The sequence below is a fragment of the Gasterosteus aculeatus genome, chromosome X, assembly GCF_964276395.1.
Source record: "Gasterosteus aculeatus chromosome X, fGasAcu3.hap1.1, whole genome shotgun sequence".
NCBI lineage: Eukaryota > Metazoa > Chordata > Actinopteri > Perciformes > Gasterosteidae > Gasterosteus > Gasterosteus aculeatus.
Window position 1 is genome coordinate 20,015,482 of NC_135698.1, and position 13,889 is coordinate 20,029,370.

A 13,889-nucleotide genomic window follows, 5' to 3' on the forward strand; every position below is an offset into this window, starting at 1 on the left:
AACATTGTGTCATGTCAATTAAAAGAAGTGGGCATGTAGGGGGCTCTAATTAAAGATTATGGGAATTGTGAGGTCAAACCTTTTTGGAGCTTGTTTTATACACGGACTAGCAGTGCAAAACCAAATCGCTGAGTTCACCTTTGATTCCATTTTTTACATTGAATATGTGAAGAAAATATTGTCTGGAAAATTCATTGGAAAAACATAAAAAACAACCAAAGGCTGTAATGTAAAGGAGGCTGTAATGAAGTACAGGTTATATATATATATATAAATATATATATATACTGTCAAGTGCCCGGCTCTGTACGAAACCATCGTTTTGAATATTCTACACAGAATTTCTGATCCAGTATGAAGACTTCCTGCACCACCGAGGTCACTGGCATAATCTCACCGAGGTCCCCGGCACCAGGACGACGGCTCACCTCAAGCTGTCCCCCTACATCCACTACACCTTCAGAGTGCTGGCCCTCAACGCTGTGGACTTCAGCCGCCCCAGCTTCCCCTCCAGGATGGTTAAGACAGAACCTGCAGGTACAAATGCCACGATGTGACACAAATAATCCACTTATATTATGTTTATTATATTATATTTTCTAATTCATGACAGTTTTGTCAGTAAACGAGTGAGAAGGCGTTTGCATCAGGCTTAGTGAAGGTTTTAAGGTTTCCTGTGAGATAGCGTTTCATTTTGTCTTTATTTGTTTTAGCTCCGGACGAGAACCCAACAGGTGTCCAGGGGTTCGGAACAGAACATGATAATCTTGTAATCTCATGGAAGGTAATAAAGTTTAAAGCCATCTGTTTAACTCCTGAAGCCTTAAATGTTGTCCAGGGAGCCCCATGACAAACGTATCTTAGTGCCGTGAAGTGCGATCCTTCCTGGTCTTATGAGACCACATACATCATGCTGTACAGTTATTGGGTTCCATTTAAAACTGGTTTCTCCTGTGCAGCCGCTGTCGGGCCTGCAGGCCAACGGCCCCGGGCTCCACTACAAAGTCATGTGGAGGCAGAAGGTGGTGGACAGCGATTGGACCACAGTGACGGTGGCCAACAACTCCAAGTTTGTTGTGTCTGGAACGCCCACATTCGTTCCTTATGAGCTAAAGGTTCAGGCAGTGAACGACCACGGGGCCGGACCCGAGCCGGCTGTCGCCCACGGCTACTCCGGCGAGGACTGTGAGTCACGTCGACTCTTTTGACCCTTAAAAATGTGCAATCGTCTGGCGCGGTGAATGGTTTCCTCGGTACGTTCCCTCGTGTGTTTAGCCGTTGCTTGTCTGTTGCACAGTGCCGGTAGCCGCTCCAGACAACGTGCAGGCCGTGTTGCTAAACAGCACTCTGGCAGAGGTACACTGGGATCCTGTGCCCGCTAAATTAATACGAGGACACCTCAAAGGATATAAGGTACGTCCACAAGGACACACGTAGTAACATGTGCATCAGTCCAACATACCACAAGACACACAACTCTTACTGTATGCTAACTGTGTAACTGTAACAGGTGTACTACTGGAAAGAGCACAGCCTCCACAAACACAACCCCCACCTTGTGAAGAGCCAGATCCTGACCTTCAGTGGGAACCACACACGCAGAATGCTGCCCGACCTGCACCCCTTCAGCCTCTACTTGTTCAATGTCAGGGTTTATAACGGCAAGGGGGAGGGCCCCCCCAGCCCCAACCATCAGATTGTGACACCCGAAGGAGGTGAGACGAGTTTCTTTTTTTAGTGAGAGGCTGACTGTGTGTGTGTGTGTGTGTGTGTGTGTGTGTGTGTGTGTGTGTGTGTGTGTGTGTGTGTGTGTGTGTGTGTGTGTGTGTGTGCGGAGCACTTGAGGTTTCAAGTCTCCAAATCGCACTCGATTAGCTTCAAAGTCGTGATATCATTAAATCCCACTTAATCTTCTCCCCGTTTAAGACTTTGAGTTGAGCCCAGAGAAAGTTGAAGAACATAAAAATGTCAAATATTGAATATTAATGTCCAATGGTACGTGTGTTTTTTGCTAGTGCCGAGTGCTCCTTCTTCTCTGCGGGTCAGCAACCCCAACCTGGACTCTCTGACCCTGGAATGGAGTCCTCCTCATGAGCGTAATGGACACATCACTGGCTACACCCTCAGATATCAGCCAGGTGAGGCTCTTCCCTTCAGGACCTCTACATCTCTGTAGTTTCCTACATTTGTATGTTCTTCTTGTTTTGTCTTGTAGTGTCACCCTGTTCACAGGAAACGTCATCAAGTAGCACAAAGAGTTATTTTGCCTAAATTACAACACAAATTAACAAATCGACTTCTGTCACTCCCGTCTTCTGCTCCTGAACCCCTCATCTCTCTGCCCCAAACGTTTTCATTTCATATCCCACCCTTCTTATCATTGACGACCCCCTCCCCTCACGCCTCCATTCTACTCACCCCCCTGCTTCCCAACCCCCCACCACCCGTCCTCCATCCCTGTAGTCAATGACTCCAATGAGCTGGGCCCAGTGGAGGAGCTGGCCCTGCCGGCCAACGAGACCTCGCTCACTTTGCTCAACCTCAAGTACAGCACGCGCTACAAGTTTTATTTGAATGCGATAACGGTCAGGGGAGCCGGGCCGCCCATTTCTGAGGAAGCTGTCACCGTCATGGACGAAGGTACGTGAGCAGACTGTTTGACCCGAATTGTTTTTGTCGATTAGGAAATCCAAACATGCAATTCATTTATGGATCATGTTTAAAAAGTACGACGTCAACGCTTCAGTTCACTATAATTCATTCAGTAAATGTTTTAAGTACCTTGCTTTTTTAATGACGGTGGTAATGTTATTTTTGGACGATGGAACATTTGCCGGTTCCATCGTCTCAAATCCCCAAATTTGCTGTTTTTACATTGGACTAAGACAGGCATTTTTAAGGTGCTTAGTTAAACTGTGGAAAATGACGATCTGCATGTTTCTGACATCTTAAAGACTAAAGAAATAAACCAATTAACTCCCAAAATTGACATTAATGGATAATGAATCAGACCAATGTTGTGTGTTCTCCTTCTACCATGTGTGATGTTCACTATTCCGTAGCATTATCTTTTATTTTTAGCATTTAGCAACATTCAGTTAGCTCCTCCTCCACGGCTAGTGGACCATGACTGCGCTCCGGTTGCGTTGTTGCATAATCGACTCTTCTATCACTCCACACGAGCACCACCAATGTTGTTTCTGCTACATGCTGTGACACAAGGGGGGGGGCCCAGTGACCCCTGTCGTGTTGTTTCTTTTTCTCCTGTTTCTCTCTACAAGCTCTAATATCACAGCATGGCGCAGACGTGGGCGCAGGTACCGCTCCTATCTAGACTCGTGCATGTTTTGCAGATACAGCCGCAGCTTCAAAACCCACCGCAGGCAACGCACTCATTGAGCGCCGCCGCCCCTCTTCAAATATAATAATTAAATATGCCTTTTTTTAAATGCCATGTGATAAAATGAAATGAGTCTGTGCTGTGTCTTTTTTTTTTCTTTGATTTTACTTTGCCTCGGGGGGGCGATTTTGGCCCCTGACTCACTTCCTCCCGCGCCGGCTGCTAGAGATGCTTCCCGCTGCACGACAAGCGCTGGCTCGGCATGCCGATGAGCTGTGTGCATTGTGAATGAGGACTTCAGCGTCTGTGTAAAGTCTTTGCGTCTCTGTGTGTGTCTCGTATGTGGTGCGCTCTTCACCCCTCTCCATGTTGTCTACAGGAAACACGCAAACCCCCCATCCCATTGCACCGTCTCCTCCACGCCGTCCGCCCCCCAAGGGTACAGATACTGCTGTGTGCTCCTGTACACGTCCGATATTTACATGAGCAGCTTTGTGCATTCTTTAGTTTTGCTGGCATAGTGTCCTCCTGTTGAATTGCTATTGTGCAGTAAGATAAGATAAGATAATCCTTTAACACTCCCACCGAGGGGAAATGTGCAGGCTACAGATTCAGTGATGCGCAGAGCATTTATCGGGACCTCATTTATTAAATGAAAGCCATTAATTGCCAGTTATTGGACTGTCTTGTGGCCAACAGACCGATGTTGACGGTTGTCTCTTCTCTTTGTGTGCTCAGCGCGGACCGTGAATCCTTTCGGGAACGTTAGCTCCTCGTTCGGCGAGGACGGCACCCTGATCAGTTGGGATTACTGGGGCCCCGAGCAAAACGTTTATGTAGAATACATAGTGACAAACAGTAAGCGAAGCAACACACCTTGATTTCAGTTCCACACATAGGTGGCAAGAGAATCCTACTTCACATTTGGCACGGGCAGGTGGATAGAAACATTGGCGGCCACGTTGACGCTGGCTCCTGCCAACGTGGACCCAGATGTGCTGAACAAGGCCGTTTGTGGTCGGACGTCTAATTAACTGGGCCTGTTATTGATTAAAGTTCCCATTAACAAATTCATTGGAAATGATGGTAACAAACATCATAAAAAGCAGAACAACGCCAACCAATTTTGACTGAAGCTCTCTCAATTGTTTTTATCCACCTGCAATGAGGATGGAAAACCTTGTTGTTGTTGTTGTTGTTGTTGTATGGCTCTCTCACACCTACTGCTTAAGTAAGGGAAAATCCTAATCATAGGTTTCCAGTCACTTAGAAAATGTTATAATCCTGTGATCATGAATCAAACACATTTCACGGTTCGATCATCACCACATGTATCATCCATGGCGGCTCCGAGAGCTCGACACACGCTGCAACTTAAGAAACACAAGAGAAGCTAAATGAAGAGAATGCCTCCACTCACGTCTCCGTCCGTGAGCCGTTCGGCTGCAGAGTCAGATGACGGAAATGGATGCAGAAAGTAAATTGTACAGATTATAACATGAATGAGTTACAAACCAGGTGTGTGTTTTTCTATCATCCTCTTCTGTTGTTTTGAAACTTATTTGTGTTGCATGCTGTGCAACTTACCGAATCTCCATAAATGGTCCTGTTACTGGTGTTTTTTCCCGCTGAAGTTGGGAAATGTGTTTTCTTAAGTTACAGCGTGCTTCCACTTCAAGGCCAATAATGAATTCATGGACTTATTTACTTTTAGAACTCCATAATCCCATCAATATTAACATCTTCAATCTAATATAGACAGAATTATTTGTATTGTAATCCCAAGTCAGCAGACGTAGACGTTAGATCCCATAATCCCGTGATGTCATGATCCCCTTCAACATGTCTGCTCCCTCAAACGTACCTCTCTTCATGAACCTCCCTCCTGCAGGTGAAGGTGAAGAGGAGTGGCAGAAAGAGCCTGTGAACGGCACTCAGAATGTTATGCTGAAGGGCTTAAAGGGGGGCCTCTCCTATAGGGTGCGTTTGGTGGCCACAGGTCACCACGACCAGCCGCTCCACCGGTCTGATGAGCTATTGGTCTCGGTCCCAGGTGAGGCAGTTCCTCGGCGGTGGCCGATGGTCTGGCCTGGTCTGGCCTGGTCTGGTCTGGCCTGGTCTGGCCTTGCACTGTACCGTGTGTTTACTGTGTATTAGTCTCGTGTAGTTATAATGCAGTCTAGCATGGCTTTAACAGATGTGTTGTGGTGGCTCTGAATGCCAGGCATGTCGCCATAGAGACACAGTGTGTAGCACTGAGTGCATGATTGTGTGGTTTCATTTCAGCGTAATTGAAGTCCCTCGTGTAGATTTGGTAATCCTCATATAGAAGATGTGTTTAGTGGTATAATATCCCTCCTAATATCACCAACGGTAAACCTCCATACGTACAGCTCCTATGTTACCTGTGTGTGTCTGTCTGTGTGTATATATGTGAGAGACAGATGGATTCCTTACGTTACTAACGTGGTTTCGATAACGTTTCTGTCACCATTCGCTTAATCTATATTTCTAACTTCTCTAACATGGAATTTGTCCTTTTCTGTGACAAAACGCAATCATGATCCACTCACGGATGGAATCCTCTAACAAATAGACACCAAGAGAGAGCGAGAGCTCGTCACACATTTGCTTCAGCTCACTATTGTGGATGAATGTGCCTTTTTTACCGTCCTAATGGAGGAAAATATCATCATCCCGTCCTACGTGCTAAGTCTTCCTCTCCTCCGGCCAGCTGTGGCGAGCCGACAGGTGGACATCGCCACTCAGGGATGGTTCATCGGCCTGATGTGTGCCATCGCTCTGCTCATCCTGATCCTCCTCATTATCTGCTTCATCCAGAGGAATAAGGGAGGAAAGTACCCTGGTGAGTAGAAGCACACACAAAGCCACACTAAAAAGCTTTGTTCGCTACCATTCAATTATCTCTGCAACTGGTTTATGATGACATGTGATGCTTTGGGGGATATTGGTGTGTTTTTATAGCAGTTTGTGTTTGTGACAAAATGACAAAAAGACGATGAGAGAAATTTTCCTGGAATGTCACAGCTGCAATTTGATTCTCCCTAAAACGTATTTTGTTGTATTTTGACATTACGCATTAACACGAATTTGATCTGCGGTGTGTTTTCGAATAACATCAGGAGAGTTTTCAGTGTCATACGTTGTACCAACAAATGTTTCTTGTCTTAACTGGTTAACTGGTTTGCATTACTGCTTGTTTGCCACTGTTTGAATAATGAAAAATCAGAAACGACTTACATGCATTCTGACGGTGTCTCACTTCTCCCGCCAGTCAAAGAGAAGGAGGACGCACACACAGACCCAGAGTTCCAGCCAATGAAAGACGACGACTGTACTTTTGGGGAATACAGGTGAGAGATGCTCCGGCCTCTGGAGACCCCAGAGCCCCGTTTTACCCATCAACACCCACCCTCCCCCCCCCCCGCCCCCCGCCCCCCCTCCTTGCCTTGCCCCCACTCCTGCTCTCTCTGGCTGGGCTGGAGCTCTGCACTCGCTCCTCTCAACCTTTACAGCCGACCAACAAGTGAGAAAAAAGAAGTGACCCTCTTCTGAGCCTCGACCACCGCGAAGCACAAGAATCTTTTCTCTTCTTTTCTGGTATCTGGGGGATCCCCGGGATGCCAGTTGTGTCGGACTCTATTGTGTGTGTGTGTGTGTGTTTGATATGACATTGTTTTGTCGTTTAAGCAGCTGAAGGTTCTTCAGGTTCAAAGAATTTGGGGTTGTAGGTGTTTTAAATCTTTAATCATGACTTTTGTTAATACAACATATAAGCTTGAATCATTTGAAACACACGCTGAAGTGATTCCCATTCCAAACTACGCTAATCATCACCCTGTTGTTTAACGTGTTGCTACTCACGTACATACACAACCCTGGTGGGGCTGAAGGTTCTTCTGACTTACAGCCGTTATCCAGAGCTCAGTCCAGGCTGATTCTCCAATCGCACGCAGAATAAAGACAAAGGAAGCACTTTACTTCTGAATAGCTATTATTACATCTTTTTTTATACGTCAATTTATAAAATGGTCTTGCCTATATATTTGCTATTAGTTTTTGTATTATGTAAACATAAATGTGTTCGATGGATTCTATGCTGTGATGAAAACATATCGATACATATATATAATATGTGACATGCATGGTGTGACGATCTGATACATGAAAATTAGCTCTAGGCAATTTGTTGGATGGAATTATTGTTCATATATAGATGAAAAGGTCCATTGATGCATATGGATCTTGTATGGTGGTATATGCTGTTTGGATGAGACCAGTAGCCATTTATCCAGCTCGTTTTCCTTCAAGCTAATACTCCTACTGTAGACCCACATCTTATTTCTTTTAAACATCACATGTATGTTATATGATTCATTTTTTGAAAGGCCAAACAATTTCCTAAAACCGCTTGAAACTGACTTGCTAAAAATAGTGTTTGTTGTCAGCGGCAGAAAAGATACAGATGTTCTTTTTATAAAAACATGTTGGACAATTCGCCAGCACCACATTAGAGTTACAGAATTAGGTCATTGTGGCTTTTATTCACGGGATTTATTGACATTACCAGGCTTATCTCATGTCGAGATCTCCTACATGGAAATCGACTCGAAGAGCAAAGCAGACAATAATTCCCAAGACAAAGCGTACAAATATCACAGTGCCTTTGTGAGAGTATACTGACCGGTACCGTATGCCAGTAAAAGCATCAATTCACTCAAACGAGCGGCTCTTGTTGGACTGCAGCAGACTATACGTGCACACGGCGCGCGTGCACAGTGAGGATATCATCCTCATCCGATCGAAAGGGTGGGGGTCTCAGGAAAGGTAAGGGGGGGGGGGGGGGGGGTCAGTGGACAGTCCAGTCACTGTGGAGAAAAACGTATAAGCATCCCAGGTTCTGTCATCGAGTTGAATATTCGGTCATAAAGCCTTCATCATGTCCTTACTGGATTAACTGTGCAAGTTTTACCCCTGAAAAAGACTTCTGCTTATTGATTGGTATCTATTCAAAATGTTTAAACTTATCATCATTATGAGGGCTTTTGTGATCTTATCTCATTGATGTTCAACTCTCATGTATGTGGAATGTATCTGATATACAAAGAAAACTTTCTTTGCAGATTTGTTTGTGCATTGTGCCAATTTGTGATTCTTCTCATGCTTGCTTCCGGGGATGTTTGGCTGAAAGCTGCTTTTACAAGTTTTATTCACGTCATTGCCTTGGATTTCCTGTCTTTCATCAAAACCTCAGGCCCCGGGGGGGGGGGGGGGGGGGGGGGCTTTTGTCAAACAATACATTCACCACTTCATACTTGGTTTCAGGGGGAATTGGACACGGGTATGGCCGCTTGAGCTTTATTCCCCTGTTGCCTGATGGAAACCAAATAATCATTCATACTGTTTTATAGACGTGGAGCAAGCGAAATTCCAATTTGCTTCCTGCGCAGTGGTTCACTGTTGAGTATTCACGAGCTGAGTTTACACTTTGGAAAAGGGGCAAAGCTAAAGAAACAAATCAACTTATTGCTTTGTATCTTTCGCCACAACCAAAACGTACAGTAGATTTTGGTAAAAAAAAAAGCAGCGCTCCATCTAAAACAGTCGCTAATCCTCTTGTTGCATCTGTCTCATCATCTCACCTGTAACACCTGCATGTTGTTTTCTCCTTCAGTGACAATGAGGACCATAAACCGTTAAAAGGGAGCCGCACGCCGTCTAATGGGACAGTTAAGAGGGACGACAGTGACGACAGTTTAGTTGACTACGGTGAAGGAGGAGACGGACAGTTCAACGAGGATGGCTCGTTTATCGGCCAGTATAGTGGAAAGAGCGCCAGCAGGGAGACGGCCGGGGGCCACGAGAGCTCCGAGGCCCCGTCCCCTATTAACACCATGAACTCCCTCAACTCATTCGTGTAGCTCAATCGGACGGCGCGAGGGGCCGCACGGACGCCTCGATCCCCCACGTCTCTCTTAGCGGGCTGTCCCAACACGAAATACACACCAGTCACCTAAGACATTTAGGTTTTCACCGGGAAGTCTTTATGGAGGCGCTTGGAGACCTGTGGCTCATTATACCCTACGCAGCATGTAGGAATGAAGTAGCTCCAAGTCCACATTTAAATCAACAGTTCTATAGTTACAATTGAATCATTCTTAAAGGAAACCTCTTATGGACTCTGCAGTGCTCGGCGAAACTATATTGGATTTTGTCATAGGTTATTATATTATCTACTATGTTCAAGTAGTAATCAAAGTCTAACGTATATGACTTTTACGTTTTTTTTTTTTCAACAAAGAAGCTTGGACTGGAATCTGTATAAAAGGAAGTCATTTCCTTCATGTAATTCCATCAGTGCACAAGGCCAATGTACAGTGTCTGTGTGTATATATATATATATATATATATGAAATGAACTATCTGTAAACTGATAAATATTGGGGGCAGTGCACAAACCATGATTGAGATCTCTGCAATGGTGCATCCTCATTTGTCTCCACTCTGTTGGCTGATGGAACTGCACCTATGAAGGAGGACGCTGAAATGCTGCATGGCGTGCTAAGGTCATGTGACCTCATGACCTTTGCCCTGCATGTAACCTCTACCTATTGAGCTTGATCCGGCCATTGGGAAATGCCGAGGTCGGTCCCTGCAGCCCTCCTTCAGCTGGTAGTGCCTTTTCTCCAAAGCATCCATCCATCGAGTCTCTTCCCCGGAGCCCAGCGATGGGAACGGAGCCGGCAGTGTGACTGCAGAAGTCACATCCAAGCAAGGATCAGATAAGCTTGAGAACAGGACTCTGGGGGAAGGAATAATTCACATACTCTTGTTATCGCTTTTTTTTTTGTAAAGATGTCCCAATGCCTTGAGACCCAGGACTGGCTTTGATTCCTCCAAGAAGGGCACCTAAATCGGATCAGACTCAAACATGGTTAAAACCACGTCTGCTGCATTCACAAAGTTTGCAGTCATTGTGTGCACAACGTGTTTCCTGCAGTGTACAAATGCATGGGTATCTGAGTGGGCGAATACTACACATGATTCAGTTCCTTTTAGGCAAAGATCGGTCTCTTGTACTAACTACACTTGAGGGCCTTTGGATGGAATCCAGACTTATTTTCTCTTAACTTGCATCAAGTTTTTTTTTCTTAATGACGTGTAGAATATCTGTTGAATTTGTAAATACCTTAATTGATTGTACAGGTACAAACAGCTTTTAGGGCAATATTGTGCATGAAATGGTTTAACTTGTTGATAGGACTGTATTAAATATAGAGTACTTGTAGAATATATATATATATATATATATATATATATATATATATATATATATATATATATATATTCTTTTTTTGCTGTGCACAGTGTACATTGTAACTAACTGGACAGAAAATTGAATATAAATTTGATCGTTTTCTGATTTGCTTGTCAGCGAGTTTATGACTTTGGTTATTGTACAACGTGTAGTATTTAGCCACAATATTAATTGATCCACAGAACTATATTACTCTGATTTAAATTGGTTCTATGCAGTCGACGTTTACTGCCAAATCGATGCCCTTTTCTGACAGTATTGCAAATGGTTTTGTATTTAAGAAACAGATTTGTACTAACGGATATTTTCTTTGTCTTTATTTAAGTTTCTCCTTTTTAGTGCAAGTATGAATTTGAAGTTACTGGAAATATAATGAATGAATAAATAATTATCCGATTAAATTTAAAAACTTTCTTCCTTTCTCTCAGTTGTTTGGTTCAGTGAGTTATGATTCAGTGAGTACAATGAAAACCATTTATTCTAACAAAAAATCCCCCAGTATAAAGGGCAGAAAAACTCATTACTGCTACTTGTTTTGAAGAAAAAAAGAGGGTTTTACTTCTTTGGGCCTAAAACTATTTTTGAACTGAAACCATTAGAGAAATGTAAATCTGGCTTTAGAGGAGCTATTTAGTCTATTATATATATTTTAAAAATAATATAATGCAATAACTACACCTGTCAAACAAATAAAGGGCAGGAAGACTTTTTGTAGTGGGAAATAATTGTGTAATAGCGTCAAATTGAAATTGTCAAGTAGTGTGCCTTCAAATTGTGCTTAAATTCAATACACTGTTAATCCAATGACTTCCCACCACTGTCAGTGTGGTTGTGTTGGCATTGGACCAACACCATCTCCGGTAGCACGTGCCTGGAATACATAGTACAAGAGTGGGATGGGATCACCGCTCCTGAACTTTATTGTAGGAACAATAAAGGAAGACAAACGTACAAATGCACACAACCACACAAGTCTCCTTAGTGTGAAGCAGCTACATAAAGGCCTTATGGGACCACAGTTGGGCTCCATCTTTTTGGCTGGACTTGTGGCACTTCCACTCCCATTACAGTCATATTGTCAGGGTAATAGCGAGGGACCCGTTCGCCATCTGGAGCATTATAACACAGCGATGGTGTCAGGAAGTCTGGAATAGTCTGGGAAATCTTTTCTCTCCCTCTGGCGAGGACTTTTAGCGTAGCTGTTCAAGTACTTGACTTCACTTTCCCAGGTAAAGCTGTTTGGGGATTCTTTGCAGGATGGTTTGCAGTCAATAACAGCAGCGATGCATTGCCGCTGCGCATATTAATGAGCTCGGCTTGATGAAGTTTTTCCTTTTCCACCATGAAAGCCAAAGGTAGTTTTATGGAAGATGATTGCATCGGCGTCACCCTCAGCAGCAATGATCAGCTACTGGAAGAGGAGTCATCAACTTGACTCTTCCTCTTGACTTTACTGCCACCTAGTGATGTCAGGCAATTACACCGATGGCTTTAAACAAGCAACAGGCCTCCCAAACATTGAATAGGAAATGTCACGCAAGGCAAATCATTTGTCGATATCCTTGGGAGGCAATTTCACACTGAAAAAAAATATTAACTGTATTCGAATCACAATATACTCAATTACCCGATAAATGTAAGCCGGCAGCCTATGAATTTGTTTGGCCTTCCCTTGACATCCCTACTGCTCAATTACAAATGCTTCCGGTAAAAGGCTCCGGCTATTTACTTTCATGGCAACAGAATCACATTATCTGTCCGTCGATGGCTGATGATTGAGACCAAACAGGCAGCTGCCCCATTACCCCTCTGAACTCCACCTGCCCCTCCTCCCTGCCGCTCCATACCCCCCCCCCCCCCCCCTCCATCCACTCATTCCTCATCCAATACTCAGTGGATTGGATTCAGGGTGGGCTGTGCGTCCGCCATTGCCCATCCATTACCCGCTCCCACCTCCTCTGAGTCCAGCTCCTTGATTCACTGCTGGGCGGAAAGCCTGGTCTCAAGTGATCTATGGCTGGTTTTATGTCTTCCTCCCATCTGCTTCCAACGGGGGAACGAGACCGTCACATGGTCACGCGTGGATGTTCTGTCTCCAAACATCCTGGGAGCTTTAAAGCCCATCATTTGCATACCAGATGCTCAAGTGGAGGACATGATCTTTCAGCTGCTACGAGCTCCCCAATAAGACACCATGTAGAAAAACAACAAGACGTCAGAGACAGGTAACAGAAAAACACCATTGTTTACTTCCTGAAATCCTCAAGTGTGCACCGGGCTCCTGGCCGTCTCTTTCTTAGATGTGAGTGGCAGGGCCTTTGTGTCGTTATGGAGATTTGCCCTTTCCTGACGCTCTCAGAGCTTGGGGGGATAATTGTTTGTGATTACTCTGTGGCATTTCCATATGGCTGACGAATGCTTTGCAAAGCAAACTCACACACACACACACACACACACACACTCACCTATGCACACACAGATCTGTCAGGACGTTTGGAGGCCGAATAGCAGATTAGGAGGATGTTATTTCTGAGAGGGACGGGAATGAGCTGATTTGGGGGCAGATAAATTGCAGTATCTCCCGTCACATGGATGCTCCATAAAGTAAGAGTGCTTTGTTCTGAGGATCTGATACTCTAAATAAACCTCCTCCTCCCCAACCCCCCCTTTTTTATCATGATAGCAGCAGGATTATAGTTTCTTCCCGGCCTTTCTTTCCCATTCCTATTCCCCATGCACCCCCCTCCCCCCCCATGTCCCATGTGTATTTGGACCGAGTGGGTGGGGGTTACCTTTGCATGAGACCCCCCGTGGAGATCATTGGGGCTAAATCATATTTACCCTCACCCCTCCCTCTCCTTCCTCCTGCTCCGCCAGGCGGATAGATGACAGCCACCCATTCTCTCCTCCAGACAGCAGGGTGTTTGCTGTTCCTCTTATCCACCGCTGAGACGGGCATTGTAACAGTGTTATTCGCCAGCAGGAACTGTCTCTATTTGCTCTGGCATGTTGTAAGAGGAACAAAAGTCTGATATAACCCGCATGCAAAATAACATCCTTTTGGGGCCTGTACTATGCTGCTCTATTTGGATTTCATGTGTTTCCTTAGTGTGGCTGAAATCCCTGCGGCTCGGCTATTTTCTGCAGAGGGACGTGTTTTTCAAATAAGATAGTGTGTTTTCTTTATTGTGTATTAACAGCAGTTCCCAT

General features: G+C 44.7%; 1 protein-coding gene across 26 annotated transcripts in view; it reads left to right on the forward strand.

Moving 5' to 3' along the window:
• Positions 1-11,088, forward strand: part of LOC120808967 (neuronal cell adhesion molecule) — a 56,535-nt gene extending 45,447 nt beyond the window's left edge. For 11 of the 26 annotated variants that reach the window (XM_040162358.2, XM_040162361.2, XM_078083478.1 and 8 more), the window contains 14 exons: positions 340-537; positions 714-784; positions 960-1,185; positions 1,298-1,413; positions 1,511-1,715; positions 2,016-2,138; positions 2,464-2,640; positions 3,282-3,317; positions 3,720-3,779; positions 4,079-4,198; positions 5,232-5,393; positions 6,075-6,206; positions 6,636-6,714; positions 9,036-11,088. In XM_040162358.2, the coding sequence (XP_040018292.1) occupies positions 340-537; positions 714-784; positions 960-1,185; positions 1,298-1,413; positions 1,511-1,715; positions 2,016-2,138; positions 2,464-2,640; positions 3,282-3,317; positions 3,720-3,779; positions 4,079-4,198; positions 5,232-5,393; positions 6,075-6,206; positions 6,636-6,714; positions 9,036-9,282 (1,952 nt within the window). In that variant the 3' untranslated portion in view covers positions 9,283-11,088. Of the gene's footprint in view, positions 1-339; positions 538-713; positions 785-959; positions 1,186-1,297; positions 1,414-1,510; positions 1,716-2,015; positions 2,139-2,463; positions 2,969-3,281; positions 3,318-3,719; positions 3,780-4,078; positions 4,199-5,231; positions 5,394-6,074; positions 6,207-6,635; positions 6,715-9,035 lie in introns of those variants that run through there. The other 15 variants (XM_040162371.2, XM_040162374.2, XM_078083488.1 and 12 more) reach the window with 8 other exon arrangements.
• Positions 11,089-13,889: the final 2,801 nt, after the last annotated feature.